Raw genomic sequence first — 21685 nt, forward strand, 5'->3', positions numbered from 1 at the left:
GCCACGGTGCCCAGCCTGGTGGCAAATGACTTTCAGTAATTCAGTTGTTTAATTTCATCGGCAAAACTGAGGTTTCAGCAACATCTGTCAGGTGTGAGTCACTGAGACAGACAGACATCCGAGGGTCCAGGAAGCTGAGGACCCTTGTTTCCGCAGGTTCCCCCACCCCTCCTGCTCCTCCCAGCTGGGCTCAGCTGGACTGAGAAAACCACAAGGCTGCCCAGCGCCAGGCAGGACCCCACAACCCAGTTACCATTCAGCAAAAGTGGGTCAGTGGGTCACTCGGGAGCAGAAGCATTCTGAGCTAGCCAGAGGGAGCTGAAGTTGTTGGGCTTAACAAGGAAGTCACTAAAATATCTTTACCTGTGGGCTGCAAGTTGAAGCTGAAGGTGCTGCCATGACTCCACCTCTCCTGAAAGTCTGAGACCCCAGATGTCATCAGCCTCAGACCTGGAGAGGGTCACTAGGGACAAACTGTTGTGTATTGGAGGAAGACCCAAAGAGTCCACCCTGGGGCTGGGCCTCAGGACGGCGCATCCCCTGGGCTGATGTCCCGAGTGCAGCCAAACTGTCTCTGGTACCACAGGTGCCCAGGGGCCTTCAGGATTCAGGATGCATCCCTGGCTGCACCTCTAGCTGTGTCTGCCCTGGCCTGAAGCATCTGGCGTAGCCCTCCTGTCCAATGGCAGTCAGTGCCTCCACTGGAGGCCCCTACCTCAGAGCTCTGTACCCCTCCTGAGGCCTTGGGGCAATCATGCCTTTCTCTCCTCTATCTCGCCTCTCCATCCTTCATGTCTAAGGGCTCCTTGCTCCAAAACCTAGCTAGCAGGACCATTGCTTCCTCCCCTCTGGAACTGTCATCGTTGTCCTCTGGGTCACTGGAAAGAGAGCCATTGGCAAATTAGGCCTATCTGCAGATGACAGGCTCCAGCCAGGCCACCCGGAGCAGATGACTGGGTCCTGGCAGAAGTGTCAGAGACTGTATGTGCCAGAAGCACACCTGGGACATGCTACCAGGGAAAGCCATGTCTGCCAAGCAGACCCTTATGCTCAGGGTCTCTGCCTGGGCCTTCGTCGCTAAATGCACACAGATAGCTTCTACCTGAAGCCATCAGTGCCACGCTCCCTGACACCTTGCACAAGGGTGCCTCCTCCAGGCCATGCAGGAGGCTCAGGGTCATAAACTCCAGGCGGCAAAAAGAGGACTTGATTTGGCTACGAAGGTTTAACTGGAGGGGATGACGAACACTTGCTCAGAGCCCGTGGTGCATGAAGGGAGTTATATAAAACCACGAGACGGGGACCAAGAGGTCACAGCACTCAGCGAACTGTGCGTGCCCGTCCCGGGCTCTGCTGTGCAGGCTGGCCCTGCCTGGGAACTGATACTTGGAAACGCAGCCCCCATAAGCGCCTCGCTGCTGATCAGACTTGGACAGCACACGGGTGCCAGGCAGCAGTGTTCGGGAAAAGCACTGTGTGCTGAGAGCCAAGAAGCCATCAGATGGGTTCCAGAGTCAGGCATGCCATGAATGCTGGAGCCAAAGGCATTAGCTTCATAAATCACATTCCTTCAAAGACTTCCCTGTCTGGTGCCCTGATATTTTCCAATCTCTCTCTCTCTCTGCCCATCAGAGTTGTCAACGGCTTAATCAGAACATGTCACTGATGGGTGGCGGAAGGGCTCTGTCCACACGCGGTCTCTGTCTCGCCTGTCTCAAAGGAGGAGAGGGGCTCCTTGTGTCATCTGATTCTTTGGACTAAAGGGCTTTCCCCTTTACCTGCAGTCTGAGGAGTCCGCACCTAAAGAGCAAACACAGATGGAAATGAGAAAAATGCAGTCCCAACAGGCTTCCGTAGAGCCTCCTGGCTCTTTTAGCCCCTCCTTGCCAAATAACAGTGGCTTAACTAAAAAATAAATATATTTCTCTTTCACTTTTACAAATTTGGCAGGCCAGGGTTGACATGGCGGTCCCCAGTATCTGAAGTTAGCCGCTGTGGCTCCTTCTAGCTGGCTGCTCTGCCAGTTTTAGGTGGTGCCCACTTTTACAGGTAAAAGGTGGCTGCTCCAGCCCTGGCTATCACAATTGCATTCTGATCAACAAAAGGAGGAGAAACAGACAGCAACCCTCTTCCCTTTATGGGTAGAGCCTCAAAGTAATACACATCATCCCTACTCCTGTGTTCTTGGGCAAAAGCTTGCGCTATGGTCAGCCGTGGTTGGGGAGGCGTCTGGGGCAGTATGGCGTTCGGCTAGGCACGTTTGGAGTAACGACTCTCTCATGTGAAGCGAGCATGGGAGGAGTGATGACTCTCTCATGCCAAGCGGGCATGGGCACCCTGTGAGCTTCAGCTTTGCTGGCTTACAGTATGCGGAACTACTCATCTCGGGCCAAAGTCTGGGGATCCTGTCTGGGATGGGAGAGAATAGACCCCATCTGCATACAGTCTGTCACATCCTGGAAGTGCTGGGGGGTGGGCGTCTACTCCCTTACAGCTGTTCTGGAGTGAAGGACTGGACCGCAGGCAAGGCTCTGGCTCTTGGTCCTTCCAGCTTGCTGGGAAATTTGTTCAGTGGCCCAAAGCCACCGCCACCATGGCCCAGATCTCACACTCTCAGCTTCTGTGACCCAATGGGGAGCCAGATAAAACTGGTTCCCATAGGGAACCCACGGCTTCCTGCCCTGTCCCACTTCCTGGCTGCCCATCCGGAAAGAGCGTGCCAGCCTCTCCCCAGCTAGCAGTCTGTGGAATGTAGCAGCCAGAGTGACGGGCAAGGGCTTTGCACTGCAAAAGTAGCAACTGTGCATAACTGCCTTTATCTCGGGGTTCCTTTTGGGGAACCCTGGATGCCCAGATGGCCTTGCAGAGAAGCAAGGGCCTGAGCTTTCTGCAGGCCTCCACCCCCCCCTAGAGAGCATTAGACGGTTCCAGCCTTCGGCCAGCCCAGCTTTGCCCACCCCACTGTCTTCTGGGAACCCCATCATGTCACTGTGGGCCCATAGATGACCGCGGCAGGTATCTTTGGCTACAATAGGAAGGCCAAGTAGGAAGGTTGCCTGGAAAAACAGTCTAGCCTAGGACAGCAGCCACCTCACACCCCCACTGCTCCTGCATGTCCCATAATGCCATGCATACCTGCACACATAGGAACCCACATGCACACAGCACCCTCGGCTCCTTGAATACACATAAACCGGGACACACGCCCAAGCTCAGTAAGAGGAAGGCTTGGTTTCTGGACCCCGTGACTTTTCTCCAAAAACGCCCCCACCTCGTGGCCTAGGAATCAAGGCCCAGGGTACTCTGGTACACCAGCAATAGGACATGCATGGTGGCTGTGATGGCAAGGGAAGCCATGTAAAAGGATTTGCATCAGAAGCTGGAAGAAAAAATGTAAGCATGGGAGGCGTGGCTCTGTAAGGAGCCAGCTTCCCCTTTCCCAGACTTGGCCAAAACACCCGAGCTTTCTGAGCAGCCCTGCTTTCTTTCCTGGGAAGTGATGACCATGGGCCCTGCCTCATGGGTCTCTGTGGTCCTGAAATGACATCACAAATGTCAAGGGATTAGTGTACTGACAGCAGTTAAGAGGAAAACCAGTCCAAAGGCCAGAGCAGCACCTTCTAGAGGCCAAGTCATTAGCTCGCAATCCCTGTGTGCACAGTAAGGGCACCCAAAGGCCACCCGGACATCTCTCTTCCCCCAGCCAGGTTGGGACCACTGAGCTCCATGCTGCACTGGGCTTTGGGAAGAGGCCAGACAGGAGGAGGCCCAGGCATCCCTCAGGAAGCCCCCGTCAAACCTACCCAGACGGCATCACGGGAGTGTGTCGAGGATGCCCATGTTCTAGGGGCTAGTGTGGGATCTGGGGTAGGTGGAAGACCCAGGCAGTCCGTGCGGAGCAGCAAAAGGGAAGCAGAGATGAGGCAGCACCAGATGCAGTGCTGACGGTGCTGACGGTGCAGTGCGGACGGTGTCAGGGTTGAGCATGAAGTGATGGAGACCACGCTGTTTGTGGTCAGAGGTCCGGCTGACGTGCAAGTGGGGGAGGGTGCTCAATGTCCAGGAGGCCGTGTTTCATGTGAGACAATAGAAGCCATGTGAGCACGGGGGTGGAGGCCATGTTGAACTTGAAGGGGTGGGCATTGCATCGAATGTGGAACGGAGGCCATGTTAGGTGTAGACACAGAAACCACGTTGAGTGTGGAGGCGTGGAGACCACGCTGAGACCAGGAGTCTGGGGTCATGTTGAGCCTGAGAGGGAGAGAAGCCATAATGTGTGTGAGGGAGAGGCCTGGTGAGTGTTGGGTGAGGATCGCCATACGCAGAGGGTGATGGCTGTAGGGAGGAGAGTGTGAGGGTGCCCTCGCTGCTCCCAGAAGTCCTCGGGGCCTCGATGCTTCTTCGGTCTTTCCCGGAAACGATTTCAGGAGCCACATCTCAGCTCTTCACTGTACACTCAGCAAGGGCCTTTCCCAGCCCCAGGGCAGCCAACACCAGCTGGGGAGACCGCAGACAGAGACCCCACGCTGTGAGGCCACAGCTTCAGAGGCAAAGAAGAAACAGAGCAGTACTTAGGGGCACCTTCCCTTCCCAGGAACTCCTTACCCAGCCCCTCTGCCACCCAATGCCCCAGTCCTCAGGGCTCTTCCCACCTGTTCCACAGAGCTCGCTGGGGCCAACACCTGAGCCTCAGGATATGTGTTCAAAGTATTTTGTTTTCTCGTGATTTTTCAAACAAAGACATATTCGGTAACTGGGGAGGCTGCGTTTATTTGTTTTGCCTTTTTGCTTAGATTGTAATCCTGGTGATTATAGAGTATCAAGAAGTAAAATCAACAAAGGTGCCCCTTTCCTGGGCTTTCAGAACCAGTTCCTGGTCTGTTAGCGCCACCTGGTGACCAGTAGCAGCAGAGCACCTCCAGGATGTGCCCAGCCTTTCCTGCCGGAATGGTCTGAGCAAAGCCTGGGGGGTGCAGGATGGCTGACCTTGCACGTGGCCAAGCAACTGTCCACTGGCTGCAGGCGTGGCCATGAGAAGAGAAGAGCAGAGAGTCAGGGATCAGCCTCGGGTAGACTGTTTCCAGGGAAGATTTAGATCCCAATGTCCCTGCAATGGAGAAAGATCTCCAGGATAGTAGTGAGGGACGCGTAAGTCAGGTTTAAGTACCCAGGCTGCTGTGTCTAGGAACCAGAGCAGCTAGTCACAGCACAGTGAGCCCTGAGCAGGGAGTGAACAGGGGCAGGAGCAGCGAGTCACTGAAGCCGGTCTCAGAAAGCAGGCTCTGGGGCCCAGTCCTGCTTTGTTCTGATTTCGAAGGTATAAGCCAGCTGCAGGATGTGTGGGTGTTTTACATCCTATGAATGCAAGGAAGACCATCTTTGTCCCCAGGGCCGAGAATTGCAGCTTTGTCCTTAGGGGCAGAAGTCCTGTGTCCTGCTGGGACTACAGGACCCGAGGGACCTGGAGAGGATTCCCTGAGCACTGTGTTGTCACTAGGTTAGGAGCCACTGTCCCTTGACCCTCAGATGGGCTGAGCCCTGCTCTGGCAAACCCTACATACTTCCAGAAACGCCTGCCCTACCGCTGCGGCCATCTTCCAGCCTTGCATATTGGATCTCAGTTTTTTTATTTTGTTTGTTTTGTTTTGGGTTTTTTTTTTTTTTTTTTTTTTTTTGCAATCGTTCTTTCTGTCCCCTCAGGCTCCACTCTTTTGAGCTGATGTATCCTCCTGGAGGGAAATGCTTCTGGTTTCCTGTCTGTCCCTAGATGTTTGTCCTTCAGGGCTCCCTGGGCACCTGTACCCCTAGGCAGTTCCAAAAATCTCCCCTGGCTTTTTCCTCCCGATTCACTAGCTCAACCAACTTTTGTGGAGTGTTCTCAACCCTGCCCTGGGTCTGACGGTCAAGGATCTCTTTCTGACTTGGAGATCAACTCGCTAGAAGAGAAGGTCTAGTGAAAGGTGGAGTTCTTAAGCTCCCCAAATTTTAAATCTCTTTTAAGAATCAAGATCTCTGGAGCACATAATTGGGAGTTAAGAGGGGGCTTCCTGCTGGGCGACGGTGATGCATGCTTTTAATCCCAGCACTTAGGAGGCAGAAGCATCTCTAAGAGTTCAAGACCAGCCTGGTCTGCAGAGTGAGTTCCAGGACAGACAGGGCTACACAGAGAAATCCTGTCTTGAGGGGAAAAAAGGAAGAAGAAAGAAAGAAAAAAGAGGAGGCTTCTCCTAAAGGAAAACTGTCATCTAGACAACGGGAAGGGGTCTCCTGTCCCTGGTCTGGACACCCAGCCATCTGCATCTGCATCTGTCCCTGCTGGCTCTTCGCTGGAGAAGTGGAGAGACTAGCGACTCCGGGTCGGAAGTAACGGTACCAACAGAGACTCTTCTCCCTGCCAAACTGAGTATAAGCTGCATGAGGCAGACGCACTCAGCCAAGGCCACTCCTCAGCATCCTGGGTCCTTATGGTTTTCCTAGAGGTGAAATGCAGGGGCCAAGGCCATGCCGCTCCCGTGTGGTCTAGATTTCCTGACCTAGGAGTCCCAACCCCTCATTACCACCATCTGATGCAATATGACCAGAGTAAGTTCTCTACTCCACAGCTGACACCAAACCCCAGCCTCTGACTTTCTCCTAGGGAGGTCTGACATGGCATGAACCCGGGGGGGGGGGGGGGCGCTAACACTCCACATCGCAACAGCGAGAACTAGCTGTCAAGCTCAGCTGAGACGCTGCAGCCAGAGGATCCTTGCACACAGCGAGCATGCATGCCACCCCAGCCCTCTCAGCCTCCGCGGTGTTCCTCAAAATGAGATCTGTGGAAACTTTGTCCTCGGCACCAATAGAATGAGAGCCGGGCGGCAAGTGGGAGAATTGAGTAGCACGCGGGTGTCTGGATATGAGAAGTTGAATCTAATGAAAACTTCATCTAGTTGAACCAAGAAATCAGAAGCAGGGCCTTTATCCCCGTCAACAAGGATACAGTGAGAATTAAACCTACGCACGGCTGCCATTTCCCATTGACCTTGTTGCTATGGTGACAGCCTTCGAGCATCAACAACTCAAAGAATTCCAGACGGGCTCACATTCACGGGAGAATAGGCGGGGCAGTGGGCTCCCTCTCCAGCTGGCTCTGTCATATGGCGAGGAAGTAGGGTGACCCCACGCCCAGGCTTACCTGGGAGTATCCCGGCTTATATCCGAGTAAATGGCTACCTTTCTGTGTCCAAGGTGACCTGGTTTGGATAGCAAGTTAAACAAATGGTCACCCTTGCCATAGGTCTCTCGTGTGGCAGGTGCTGGGTATAGATGAACTCAGACAGAAGAGGAGGAAGGGAGGGTCCCAACGACCCCTGGGACAAAGACACCAGGACAATGACACTGCCACTTGTCACCTATTTGCCACAGTGCCAAGAATCTCTCCCTGGGGAAAAAAGGGGGGGGGTGTTAACATGGATTCTCGCTGGTGCATGCATGCCATCACTGTGGAGATGGAAGCTAACAGACCTGCCCTGTCCACCTTCCAGAAACAGAGGGACCACCATGGCTGAAGGGCCTCCCCTTCCTTCCCCATCCTGTCCCTTCCCAGGGTCCCCATAGAGTAAATTATCACAGCAGAAATCACTGTCCCTCTACCCCTGCGTGCTCAAAGTCCCCTGAGGAGTGGGGTGGAGTCAGGGGAAGCACCATGACAGCTATTTATGGATGAGAGAACTGAGGTAGAAAAATGCTTCCAGGGAGCACAAGGAAAGAGCTGCAGCCACACAAGGCTGCTGATGAGGCAGCTGCAGCTGCAAGCCACCTGCCTCCCTTGGGCTCCAAGTCCCAGCACCATCGTCCCTTGCGGCCGTCAGCAAGTGTGGGTCACCACAGAAGCCCATGAGGACAGAACAAAGATCTGCGGGCCTGGGACACCATCACCCCACTTTGGTGGCAGGAATCCCCAGTGAGGAGGCGGGTCTAAGGGCCACTTGTAGCAAGTTCGTCCTCCCTACAGAGCTGTATGCTTCCCTATGCTGGCACCTGGCCTGCCATGGTGGAGGCCAAGCTACACCTCCTAGTACCTGGGCTAGGTCTGGATCTGCAGCCCTGATAGGGACCTCCTTGTTCCCTACCTCTGCTTACTGGTTCTTCCAAGAACACCTACCTGTCAGGGGTCCTCTGATTCCCCATTTCTTCCTTGTTCTCCTGCTCTCCCACCAGCTCCTTCCCATCCCTCAGCTTCTCCCTACTCCGCAGCTCCTCCATGCTGCCCCCCCTCTCTCTCTCTGTACCTGAATTTGGCCTTCTGGCCTCCAGAACTGTGAAGACCGTATCTCTGCCCACTGTAACCCCTAGTCCGTGGTACGCTGGGATAGCAGCTGAAACAGGCTACAGGCGTCACTGCAGCTGAGCACCACTGACTATGGTGTGTACGCACGGTGGAAACTTGCCGTTTCCAGTTCTGTAGTCTGGAAGGCCGAGAACAAGGTGACTTGGAGGTTGGCTTCTGGCGAGGCTTCTTTCTGGCTGTGCACAGCCTCCAGATGCTATCTTGCTATGACCTGGCATGACTTCCCCGTGAGTACAGGCACGTCTGGTCTGTCTGCGCCTATGGCGTGAGGTCCTATGACCTCATCTATTAATGACTTTCTTAAAGATCTGTGGTGGGATCCCTCGCGTAGCTTTGGGGAAGCACCATTCAGTTCATCACAGGGGAAACTGTGGTTAGGCAGGCAGAGTGGTCCATGTGTTCCACTTCCTTTGAAGACTCATGGATGGAGCTGCCATACCCAGGATGCCCTAGGCTGGCAGTTGCCCATGTCAAGATGAAGTCTCCCCATCTCAATGGCTCTTCTCATGGCAGCTGACTGCCTCTTGGGAAGAAGGTCTCCAGGCACAGCCAGGTGCTAGCATTGGTTTCATTTACTCATGATGGCGGAAGCTGCAGGGCCTCCATTGGGGAGAGCATCTTGCTAGGCAGGTCGGCAATGGTGTGAGGTAATTGGTTTATCTGATAGCCATCCCCCAGCTACAGCTCTACCACAGGTCCTCACACAGCCTCTCGGCAGGCAGCCCAGGGACCCCTCCCCCCCCCCCGAGGGCTCAGTAGGAAGCCACAAGATGGAGTCCTTTAAGGTCCCAGCATCTGCTTCCTGTAGGTCAGTGTGGTCTTCTCTGCTGTTCCTATCCTGGGAAGGCTTGGGCTAGGGCCAGTTTACCTGCTCCGTGCCTGCTTTACCCCCCTCTCTTGGATATCCCCTGTCCCTGTCTTCCCGGGGACTCAGGTTCCCCTCTACCCCTTGACCTGCTCAGGGACCACCACTCAGGCTCCGCGTAGGGGAACCAAAGAGAGGGTCTGAGATTCTTTCGAGCTGGGGCATCCTCCTGAGCCAGGAGGAAGAGTAGTGACCAGGAGCGGGTGAATGTGGCCCAGAGCCAGCAAGGCTGTTTTCCTGGCTCTCTGTGCCCCGTGTGACCTTGCATTTGGTCCAGGGCACTTCCTGAGTTTCCTGTTGTTGCTATCATAGGATAAGTGTGGGGCTTGGGCAGGGGTGGTGAGTAGCAAGTGCCCTGTGCATTTACGGACCTTCCTTTCAAAACACATTTTTTTCCTCCACCATAGAAATCTCCTTTCCCACTGATTCAGTCCATGTCGGGATGCCGAGCATGCCGTGTTAAAAGCCGACTTGATGGTGTTTGATACTCAGTACTAAGGCTCCCCTCCCTGAAGGAGGGGGCTTCTCTCTCCCTCCCCCAGATGGAGGGGGAAAACAATCTGCACATTGGATAGACCAAGACTCTCGGTAATTTGCGTTAAGCATCCAGAAATTCACGGCTTGCAATCTGTCTCCCTTCGCTGGGTTTTCATTTTGTAACTTTCACAACCTCAGGAAGAAAGCAAGAGGCAGCAGGGCTGAGGTCTGCATGGTTGGACGAGGAGACGGAGTGTGGGGAGCTGGTCAGACACTCAGCCCTGTGGAGCCTTAATGAGCCCACCCAGCCCAGAGCACCATCTCAGACTGGCTTGTGGCTAGAAGCCAACAGTGGAGTTTCCCTGAGAACACTCACCTCTCTAGAACTCCAAATTCAAGGCAGGGAGGAGAGGTCACCAAGGAACATGCAACTGGTGCCTGCTCAAGGTTCCCATAGTGGATGCTCTAATACAAAGCCCTCCTACCTGACCTTGAACTCCTTGCTAGGTTAGGATCAGAACAGAGTTCTGTGTTCTCTTGTGGTGGCATTTAAGGACACATGCATACACACACATAGTCACACACTCACATACAATTACACACATAGACACACATACATACATGTACATACGTACACACAGACATACAGACTCACACATATATACAGACATACACTCATACATCACACAGACACACACGTACACACACGTATACATAGGCATACACACACACACACACACTGTGAGAGTGTTAAAAGATTCCTGAAACACTTCAGCCCCACAGAGTCAAGTTCTCGTACACAGGAGGAGACACACAGCTGGTAGAGGCTGTGGCACATTCTGGCGGGGCAGGAAAGCCTCAATGGTACCCTCCAGCTCCTGGGTATGATATGTGTTACCATCTCCCCTCCCTGAGCCTGTTTCCTCATCTGTGAAATGAACCTGGAGAGGTAAGGGCCTGGCCTGGCCCCTGCCCAGGACCCTCCTGCTGTCCAGCCTGTGTGCTGGGAAAATAGACAGAGGATAACTTGGAAAGCAGATGCCGTGGCTGTGGTGAGGCAGGCAAACCCCGGCCTGGGCCATACTTTCCTGCTCCTGGAGACGTCCTGGGAACACAATGTTCAGAAAGAATAAACCCAAATGGGTGTAATTAACAAGATCTAAGGGCTCCTGAATCTGTGGGGGGTTCCCATTTCCACTGGAACATGATGGAGGTGGGTCTTGTATCTTATCTGTTGCTTTCATTGGTTAACTAATAAAGAAAACTGCTTGGCCTGATAGGACAGAAAATTGGGTAGGTGGAGTAAACAGAACAGAATGCTGGGAGAAAGAAGCTGAGTCAGGCAGTTGCCATGATTCTCCCACTCCAGACAGCCGCAGGTTAAGATCTTCCCTGGTAAGCTACCTCGTGGGCTACACAGATTATCAGAAATGGGTTAGATCAATATGTAAGAGCTAGCCAATAAGAGGCTGGAACTAATGGGCCAGGCAGTGTTCAAAAGAATACAGTTTCCGTGTAATTATTTCGGGGCATAAGCTAGCTGGTGGCCAGGAGCCAGATGGCAGGAACGCGGTCTGCAGCTCCTTCAACAGGAACACACACAGGGAGCCCCTCTCCACCTGCAGAAGGATGGACCACAAACACCATTGTCTGACTGCAGAGGACTACCACAGGCAGGGACATCTCCAAGGCTAGGCAGATGGGCAGAATAGCAGCAAATACCACCTAGGCTCATCCTCTCTGGCCCACCAGAAGCTGGAATTTACTGGGGGCATCAGAAGATATTGGAGGCAAGTCCTTGAAGACCCCCAGAGTAAAGGACAAGGAAGGTAACCATCCACCGGCCACGTGGACAAGAGGAGCCCAAAGGAAGACAGCCTGGAAGGATGCCCGCCAGAACCCAACCACAGACCCAGCTTCTTCCCTTTAAAAACCCACCATTGACACAATGAGGAAGAGTGGCCTGGGCCCATGACCACCTGTGGGGTCTGCACCAGGTCTGGCAGGCTGAGCTGTCTGTGGATTCCCCACCAAGAAGCTCCTTTCCCAACCTCAGACGTCTGTGGGCCACAGCCACATCCAAGAGCACTGCTGTCACCTCGTGCTTCACTCACGTCACCACGCCACCGTCCTCACGCTTCACAGCTATGACAATGATACTGTTTGCTCGGGTTTCACAGCTACATACAGATGGGCCTTCTTCCTGACTCTCTGGCAAGGCACACCCCCGTCTTTTCCCATTTTAACTTTATAGACAAGGAAGCAGGCTCAGAGAGGCCAACTAAAGCACCTTGATTTCACACAAGAGCCAACCCTCGCCTCAAACCCAGGTGTGAGCCTGGCCCCAGCTCCTCCCTGTCCTGTAGATTAGGCACCCCCAATGGCTGCATTCTGGAGCCCTAGTAGTGTCCCCATGTTTGATACCCACCTCTCTGCCTTTTTCTCCTGCACACTTACCTCCTTCCTGGAACCCCAATGCTTGGGGTTCACTGTCGGAGATACCAGAGTGTTGGGTAGAGCCATGCCCCCCCCCCCACTCAGGGCTCAACTCACTCTTGGTGGGGTCTGCTTTCTCCACATACTCAATAGGGCAAGTCGGTTTGTCTTAGGGGGGTCTGTCCAGCCTCATCCTGCCAGGCAGGTGGAAACCTCTTTCTGGGCTCTTCACCCCAACTCCAGGGACAGCAGACACCCAGGAGTGAGCCAAACCCCCAGAGCATCTGTAGACAGAATGGACCATCAGTGAGAACAGGGACTGAGTCCCCTACACGCGGGATCATGGGCCTATCAGTCCTGCTCTTGTGATTCCCTTTGGAATAGAGAAGTGTGGGGCGGGTAGAAAGCTGAAGTCTTCCTATAGGGGAGAGTTCCCGCACACATGCTCAGTGAACCCTCCCGCTTCCGCCCTGTGAGTCCACACAGTATTATAGTCTGCAGACATGACGAGCCTCCCAAACTTCCAGTCTTCCTCCTGTCCTTGTTTTCTACCTCCTCTTGGGAACCCCCAATGAGCCTTGCCAGTGCCTTTGACTTCGGACAGACAGAAGTGAGACTGTAGGCAAATTACTACTCCCGTTCACCCAGTTCAGCAAAGGGAGAAAAGTAAGGAGGAGCTCGGAGCTCCTAAAAGAGCAGAGACTCTGCTGGCTAACTTGGCCTCCCAAACCCATCCTAGCAGCGGCCTTCCAGCAGGCTGAGCTTTCAGAGAGCCTGATGCCATCTCCAGGACAGACAGCCCCTTCGCCAGCAGCCCCTGACACCTCTCTCTCTCTCTCTCTCTCTCTCTCTCTCTCTCTCTCTCTCTCTCTCTCTCTCCAGTCCATGGCATCAAGTGGACCTGCAGCAATGGGAACAGCAGCTCGGGCTTCTCAGTGGAGCAGCTGGTGCAGCAGATCCTTGACAGCCACCAAACCAAGCCCCAGCCTCGGACCCACAACTGCCTCTGCACCGGCAGCCTGGGTGAGCTGGGGCCCCTGGGGGGCACGTGGTACTGGGTACCGAGTGGTGGGTTCTGCTGTCTTGTCCAGTGAGGAGAGGGGTAAGCCGGGGGTGGCACTGGGCACAGTTGGGGATGGGGGGGGGGAGGCACTGCTGTCCAATCTAGCAAGGGAAGGAATGAGTGGAGGTCTCTGGGGACAGATGGTGCTGGGCCACCCTGTGAACAGACAACTGAATTGGGGAATGTAGAGAATGGGCTCTCCTATCGTAGCCAGAAAGGGAAGAGACAAGGAACCAGTGGTATCACAGCAGCTAAAAGGGGCACCCAGTAGGCCCTTTACCCTGGTCCTTCCCCCTGCCCCCCGAATCAGCATCATAACCTGCTTTGGGAAAGAGAGAGCAATTTCCAGTGAGGTGTGGGGACAAGGAGCAACACACAGCTGCATCGGGAGAGTAGAGATGTTTGGGGTCCAGGGCCTCCATACACTCCCGGCAGGTGCCTGTGGGGGTCATGTTCTTAGAAAGCCCCAGCAAGAGGCTCAGGTCACCAGTTCTGAGGTTTATCAGCATCTGCCCCAGGCAATGGGACCTCTCAAGCCAACCTATCTGTCTCTCCAGGAAGGGAAGGTTTCCTACTCCCCTCCTTCCTCCCTGATGCCTCTGCTTTTCTGACCACGCCGTTTGCTTGGTGGGGTTTGCCTCTCCCCTCCCCTGGTCATCTTCATTAGATGCTTCCATCGCTCAGCTGGGTCCTTGCTCTGTGAAGGCTTCGTACATTTAGGAGCCTAGATAGTGAGCCTGAAATCAGAATCAGAAAGAATCCGCCCTTTTCTCAAAAGCCAGATGATCTCGTCTAATGGAAAGGAAGGAAGGAACCCCTGAAGATGCGAAAGTCCCAACGAGTTGAGGACAGGTCCTGGCTAAACTGAACGGTGGATGTTGGGCTGGCTCAGTAGGTGAAAGGGCCATAAACTAGCCCGATAGCCCGAGTTTGTAACTTACTTGGTGGATGGAGGGACCCAACTCCTGTTAGCTGTCCCCTGACTTCCACACCTGCACCGGCTCGTGCATCCCTCCCCATTCATGTCTGCCACAACTTAATGTAATAAACATATTTAAATACATTCTTGCCCCAGAGCAGAGTCTAGAATGCTTTTTGATTCTAGGCTCTGAGACCTGGCCTGGAGAAGGGCGTATTCTTTACCACCTTGGGCCCATCTCCGGTTTCTGGTCCCCAGAACAAGGGTCCTGAAGGTCACAGGTTTCTTAAAGCATTACACAGTCAGAATTGGGTGTAAGAAGTTGGGTTGGGCATGAAGACAGAGCCACAGTCCTTGGAATGAGTTTTCCAGCTCATAAAGAGTCCTTCCAGATGAGCAGTGTCTGTCTGGTGGGGTGAAGAGGACTTTTCTGGAAAGCAACACCCTGGGTGCTACGTACCACATCCTGCTAATTTTGAAAAAGAGCAACAGGTTCAAAACATTTGATCATGCAGGATGGTCTCATAGGGCAGGGCAGAACTCCAGGTGTGAGAGGAGATCCCAAGTGTCCAAAGATGGTGGACTGTCCTGCCTGGGGTCTGGATGGGGACTTTGCAAAGGGTTCTGACTGCTTGGGAGAAGAATCAGTCGAAGTCCCAGCTCTGACTTTATGCGTGTGTGTGTGTGTGTGTGTGTGTGTGTGTGTACGCATGTGTGTGTGTGTGTTCTGCTCCCATCTCCACAGGAGCGGGCAGCAGCGTGCATCATAAGTGTAACAGTGCCAAACACCGCATCATCTCACCGAAGGTGGAGCCGCGGGCTGGGGGCTACGGGGACCACTCGGAGGTGCAGCATAACGATGTGTCGGAGGGCAAGCACGAGCCCAGCCACGGCAGGAGCACGAGCCGGGAAAAGAGGAACGGCAAGGTGGCCAAGCCAGCGCTGCTACACCAAAACAGCACGGAGGTTTCCTCCACCAATCAGGTGGAGGTCCCTGACACCACCCAGAGCTCCCCGGTGTCCATCAGCAGCGGGCTCAACAGCGACCCAGACATGGTAGACAGCCCAGTTGTCACAGGTGTGTCCAGCATGGCAGTGGCCTCTGTGATGGGGGGACTGTCCCAAAGTGCCACAGTGTTCATGTCCGAGGTCACTAATGAGGCCGTGTACACCATGTCGCCCACCGCCGGCCCCAACCACCACCTCCTCTCGCCTGATGCCTCTCAGGGCCTTGTACTGGCTGTAAGTTCTGACGGCCATAAGTTTGCCTTCCCCACCACGGGCAGCTCAGATAGCCTGTCCATGCTGCCCACCAATGTGTCCGAAGAGCTGGTCCTCTCCACCACCCTTGATGGTGGCCGGAAGATTCCAGAAACCACCATGAACTTTGACCCCGACTGTTTCCTCAATAATCCAAAGCAGGGCCAGACATACGGGGGTGGGGGCCTAAAAGCCGAGATGGTTAGCACCAATATCCGGCACTCGCCGCCTTCGGAGAGGGGCTTTGGCTTCACCAGCGTCCTCACCAAGGAGATCAAGACGGAAGACACCTCCTTCGAGCAGCAGATGGCCAAAGAGGCGGCGTACTCCTCCTCGGCAGCAGCTGCGGCGGCATCCAGTTCCCTCACCCTGACCGCGGGATCCAGCCTCCTGCCGTCGGGTGGTGGCCTGAGTCCCAGCACCACCCTTGAGCAGATGGACTTCAGTGCCATAGACTCCAACAAGGACTACACGTCCAGCTTCAGCCAGACGGGCCACAGCCCCCACATCCACCAGACCCCCTCCCCCAGCTTCTTCCTGCAGGATGCCAGCAAACCCTTACCCCTTGAGCAGAATGCCCACAGCAGCCTGAGCGACTCCGGGACCACCTTTGTGATGCCCACGGTGAAAACGGAGGCCTCATCCCAAACCAGCTCTTGCAGTGGCCATGTGGAAACGCGGATAGAGTCTACTTCCTCCCTGCACCTCATGCAATTCCAGGCCAACTTCCAGGCCATGACCGCAGAAGGGGAGGTTACCATGGAGACCTCCCAGGCAGCTGAAGGGGGTGAGGTCCTCCTCAAGTCTGGGGAGCTGCAGGCCTGTGGCTCAGAGCACTACCTGCAACCAGAGACCAATGGGGTGATCCGCAGTGCAGGTGGTGTCCCCATTCTCCCAAGCAATGTGGTGCAGGGACTCTACCCGGTGGCCCAGCCCAGCCTGGGCAACACCTCTAACATGGAGCTCAGCCTGGACCACTTTGACATCTCCTTCAGCAATCAGTTCTCAGACCTGATCAATGACTTCATCTCTGTGGAGGGGGGCAGTGGTACAATCTACGGGCACCAGCTGGTGTCGGGGGACAGTGCTGCACTCTCACAGTCAGAAGATGGGGCGCGTGCACCCTTCACCCAGGCGGAGATGTGCATTCCCTGCTGCAGCCCCCAACAGGGCAGCCTGCAGCTGAGCAGCGCCGAGGGCGGGGCCGGCGCCATGGCCTACATGCATGTCGCCGAGGTGGTCTCCGCTGCCTCTGCCCAGGGCACCCTGGGTATGCTGCAGCAGAGTGGACGGGTGTTCATGGTGACTGACTACTCCCCAGAGTGGTCTTACCCAGAGGTAAGCTTCAGGTGCTACCACACGCCGCCCTACACCCATCTCACCTGTGCCGCGGTGCATCCTGGGAAGCTTGTTTGCATGCGGCCCTTTGGATGGAGCTCTGCCCGGAAACACAAAGCTGTTCCCTCCCGCGGTGGCACTCAGACATTACTGTAGCAAGGAGTTTTCCAGTCAGGGCTATCCCAGGAGGCAAGCTGCCCTTCCCAGCTCTGGCCAGAGCAGCCTGCTGTGTTCTGGCTACAATCTTGGCTTTCCTTTCCCTTTTCTTTCTTCCCCTTCTATCCTCCTGCTTTGTCCCCTGCCCTCCCTTCCACTCTCTCCAACCTTCCTTCTTTGGGGGATGGAGGGTGTCTTGGAACCACTTTTAAAAGCATCCAGAAATCAACATCAGAGTTTTGGGGTTATTGTTCCCTGTAGCTCAAGCTTGGCTTCACTAAAGCAAGTGGGGGAACTTCCCACCAAAAGTGATAGGGAGGGCGCAACTTTGGGACGCTCAGCCATCTACAAAATCAACATGGTATGTGCCCCAAGATCCAGCCTGTGCTCCCCTCACCAATGGCTGATTTCCAGGGCTCTCACTCTAGAGACTACCGCCCCAACAAGGACCGTAGGAAGACCAAGGTCGTGCCTCAGGGACACTAAAATAGGATGGGCTAGGAAGGGGGCAGTGTGGCTCCAGATCCCCTAGATACCTAGATACCTTGCTTGCATGTAGCAGAGCTTGAAGATCTCGCCGGCTGTGCCAGCACAGCCTCTGGGTCAGACACTTTACCCCAGGGTGGCTGCCCATAACTCCCCCCCCACCCCCCGCCACATCATCTAGGTGACAGGCAGGGACTAGGTTCATACTTCCTCTCCCCCAGTAAAGCCAGACTAATGCCCAGGCCAGAGTAGCCCAGCCTCTGGACCCGCAGCCTGGGTGGCAGGCTGATGTCGAGACAGAGCGGCTGCTGCCCATACGGTCTCATGAGCATCCACGGGATGCTGGAGGAAGTGGTGAGACCACCATGGTAGGTGAATGGCCAGGAGCATGGGGCCGGAACTGGAGGATCTGGTGGGGAGCTTGGTTCTGACCTTATACTCCAGCGACCTTGGAGAAGTTGCCACCTTCCCTATCTCTAAAATAGCAACCATGGAGGGGCCGGAGAGATGGCTCAGTGATTAAGAGCACCGTCTGCTCTTCCAGAGGACCCAGGTTCAATTCCCAACACCCACATAGAAGCTGACAGCTGTCTGTAATGCTAGTCCCAGGAGATCTGAACACTTTCTTCTGGTCCAGGCATACATGTGGTACACAAATACCATTCAAGCAAAGCACCCATACACATAAAAAAATTAAATCAAAAAAAAATGTAAAGCAGCAATGGGTCCTGGAGTCTCTGAAGACGGGCACCATTACGTGCCCAGGCAAAGTCACCCTGTCCACCTCCACTCTGCCACAGCCAACCCCTCGGTAGGCACCTAGAAGGGCCCTACTGGGCTACCTCTTGGTGTGGCTTGGCTGTCACCCTGCTTTCTCGGGCCTGCATCATGTTCCTCCTGCTGTTCTTACCCAGAGACCCTCCAGGAGGCTCGGGGAAACCCTTTAAAGGGAACAGGAAGGAGAAGTGTTTTCTGGGAAGAGGTCAAATCTGCCTTCTGGCCGGACTCCGAAGTCTGACCCTCTGGGCTTCGGTTCCCTTGCCAAGCAACACCTAAGAGAGGGAGTGGACTTGACCACTGCGTCCTTAGGACTTGGGAGGAGCAGCCCTCATACAAGCCTATAGGCGTGCAGCATGCTCCAGCCCAGGCTGTAGATCACCCATCAGGTGGGACTGCCTTGTTCCCCGGCCCGCGAGCGCGCACCCAGGCCAGCGCTCTAACTTCTGAATGAGGTCTTCAGCGAGTCTGGCTTCCTTCACCAACCTATGCAGCCTTCCGCCATATCCCGGAGACTGTAATTCAGCAGCTGTCCACCAGAGGGCAGGCCAGGGTGGCAAATGCATTAGTGTCCAACCCCGATTTTCCAGAAACCCTGATAATTCCCGGCACCCTGAACTGGAAGCAAAGTAGAATCCATTTGATCAAAGCCCAGCAGGACCTCATGGTGAAGCCTCCAAGGTGACTTCCTCCTTGCCAGGCTCTCCTGCCCAGGATACTCTCCCCAGGCCGATAGCAGGGTCACCTAGTTCTGTAAGAAAGCATCACTTCTCTCCTGATACCAAGTCCCCTCTCAAACCCGCTGTAGGCATGATTCCGGATATCATGCCTTCTTTCCCTGCCAGCTGATAATGGGGTGTGTGTGAGGTGACTTCATCAGGAGCCCAGTTTGAAAGGGGCTCTGGCAAGCTCAGGGAGAACTCTAACAAGCCCTGTAGCTGGGACCTCACTTTAAGTCACAAAGATGGGGTCAGGCTATGTGGTCACTTGGCCTACCACCCACACCAGCTCTACGCTGCAATGGTTCCCAGGCATGCCGTGGCTAGCCTGGGCTACTGGCTCTTTTCTGGGTGTGCTTCCCTCCTATGTCTGCTCCCATGTCTCCTCCATGCTACCCACTGGGTCACCTCTCAGCTGGTCCCCAATACACACACACACCACAACAAAGTGAACATATGATTTATACATATGATGTACACCACACCCAGAATAAAAGACACATGCTATACCACACTACACACATAACACACAGCACATACACAACACCACACCACATACATAGAACACATGCACACATACCAATGCTCTCTGTGCCTCAGTATCTACCCAGGGTACATTGGAACTCAAGGCCCTTTGTCTCAGGGCTCACAGGACAGAGACCTCAGAGAGCACCCTCACTGCTCCCCAAGCCTCCCCCTGCATCATCTCCCGCCACTAGCTCTTTCTGCACCGGGCAGAAGAAGCTGCAATTAGAACTGTCAGGCACGCAGGCATCACAAGTGATTCAGTGCAGCCAGGCGAGTGGTTGCCATGGCAACTGTCCCTGGAACTGATGGATGCTGAGGCGTCCTGTGGCAGTTGCCATGGAGAAGGTCTTGATGTTCTCCAGTCCTCTCGGCAGTTCTTTGTTCCCCCACGGCAACCCAGCATCACGCCAGCAGCCGTGGATTGCAGTTATCCCATCCCCCCCCCTCACATGGTAACTGTCTGTGGCCTTTTGAAGCCAGGGTTCTCCCACTTCCCAGGGTTCATGGGAGGACCAGGCTCAGAGCATGACATCACACCCAGGCAGCCACTTCCAACTCCTACACCAACACAATGACAGAGCCCTGAATCAACTCAGTAGAGCTGTTGGGAAAAGAAAGGCATCTATAACCACAGCCACTAGAGGGACTGGGCCACTCGCCTGAGGTCACACAGTTACCCAAGGCAAGAGCAGACTGCAAGCCGAGGAGAGGGTTCAACCTCTAAGAGCACGGGCTCCTCTGCAGGGGGCCTGGGTGTGAGTCTCAGTTCCCGAGTGGTGGTTCGCAACCAAGTGTAGCTCTAGTTCCAGGGGATCTGATGCTGCCTTCTGACCTCTGAGGGCACTGGATACACATATACATACATGTGGGCAAAAATATACTTGTGAATAATCCGAGATGGGGTGGGCATATTCTGGTTGTGGAACTCTGTCTGGCGCTCTCTCCACTGCCTCCAAATCTGGTGGCACTACGGTAAAGTGGCCGTGAAGCTAGACATCCCCACCCAGAGGGGGGTTTGTTTGCCAGCACAGGAGGGTGCCTTCCCGCCACGGGCAATTTTGCTGGCTCTGGGCCACCCGTTGCCCAGAGTACCATCATGGCAAACACTAGCTGCTATTTTTTTGTGCCCAAGGCCAGTCCTGCCATGCCTAAGCCTGAGTTCCAGGGAACATTGTGGGAGGTAGGGGATCTTGATAGCAAAGACGGGTATAGAATTAGGAGCTCCCTCCAGGGTAGGGACAGGCAAAAGTTGAGAAGATCAGGAGGGAATGAGGGAATGAACAGGAGATAGAATCTGGCTGGCCCCGGGGCAGCAGCGGAGGACTAGAGAGCCTGGCTTGGAGCGGTGGGGAAGACAGGGCTCACTGCGGCTGCGGCTCCGGCTCCTAACCTGGCCTTAGCCTTGCTTCAGCTCCTGGAGCGCCTCTCAGCCTTCTCTAGCCAGGCCACCAGGTGGCGCTCTCCATCCTGGCCAGCACAGCTCTCCGCCCCCCTGCAGGGAAAGGTGTTTACTTGTTTTGGGGGTGGGGTGGATGAGCCTCTGGGGTGGGTCTATCCAAGGTTAGCCAGGAGAGCCAGAGGCCAGCGCCCCTGCCCTCTGCATCCCCGGGCAGAGCATCCCTCCACCCCGAATGACCAGCCTCTCTTCTTGGCTAAGCCGTAAGTAGGGGACCTCTAAGCCTCCTCCACCTAGGACTCAGGAGAGAGAGAGAGAAAGGGAGAGAGAGAAAGAGAGAGAGAGAGACAGAGACAGAGACAGAGACAGAGACAGAGACAGACAGAGAGAGACAGAGAGAGAGCCATTAATCACTAACGGGAACAATGGCCCTGAAAGGGATTTCCTGGGAACAGCCTCATGAGGCTGCTTGTTCTGGGGCATTTCTGCTGGCCAAAGCAGGTTGGGGAGGGCCCAGCCTTTCTGATACTGTCTCACCCTTGGCACCTTGGGTCTGTGAAGAGGGTTTTCCATCCACTGGATCTGAGGAAGGTCAGCTAAGGCCCTAGCCAGGCTTCCAGGCTGCTGCCTGCCTGTGTGGTGCAGGAGTGGCAGCAAGGGACCGTTCTTCATGTCTGCTTAGCTCGAGGCACCCCGGGTGACACAGCAGGCAGGGAACTGGAGGTTCAGCCTGGATCCCAGGCCTCAGCTCAGCTCCGAGGGCTATATCAGAATTCTGAGTGCTTCTTTCCTTTCTTCTCCCCCTCCACCCCGTGTTCTTCACCCCTACCCACCTCCTACCACACCCTGAGGGGCCTGGGTTTCTCTTCAGTTTCTTACAGGAATATCTGTCCCTTGGGGGGCTGTTTTCAAATCTGAGTCCCCCCACCTCTT

General features: G+C 54.8%; 1 protein-coding gene across 1 annotated transcript in view; it reads left to right on the forward strand.

Annotated features, from left to right (window-relative positions):
* Positions 1 to 21685, forward strand: part of LOC126508204 (calmodulin-binding transcription activator 1-like) — a 509816-nt gene that overhangs the window by 406590 nt on the left and 81541 nt on the right. The window contains exons 5-6 of the mRNA XM_050153303.1: positions 12993 to 13133; positions 14838 to 16690. Of these exons, the coding sequence (XP_050009260.1) occupies positions 12993 to 13133; positions 14838 to 16690 (1994 nt within the window). The remainder of the gene's footprint in view (positions 1 to 12992; positions 13134 to 14837; positions 16691 to 21685) is intronic.

The sequence above is a fragment of the Alexandromys fortis genome, unplaced genomic scaffold (genome assembly GCF_014885135.2).
Source record: "Alexandromys fortis isolate MF-2015 unplaced genomic scaffold, M_Fortis_MF-2015_v1.1 scaffold_88, whole genome shotgun sequence".
Taxonomy (NCBI): Eukaryota; Metazoa; Chordata; class Mammalia; order Rodentia; family Cricetidae; genus Alexandromys; species Alexandromys fortis.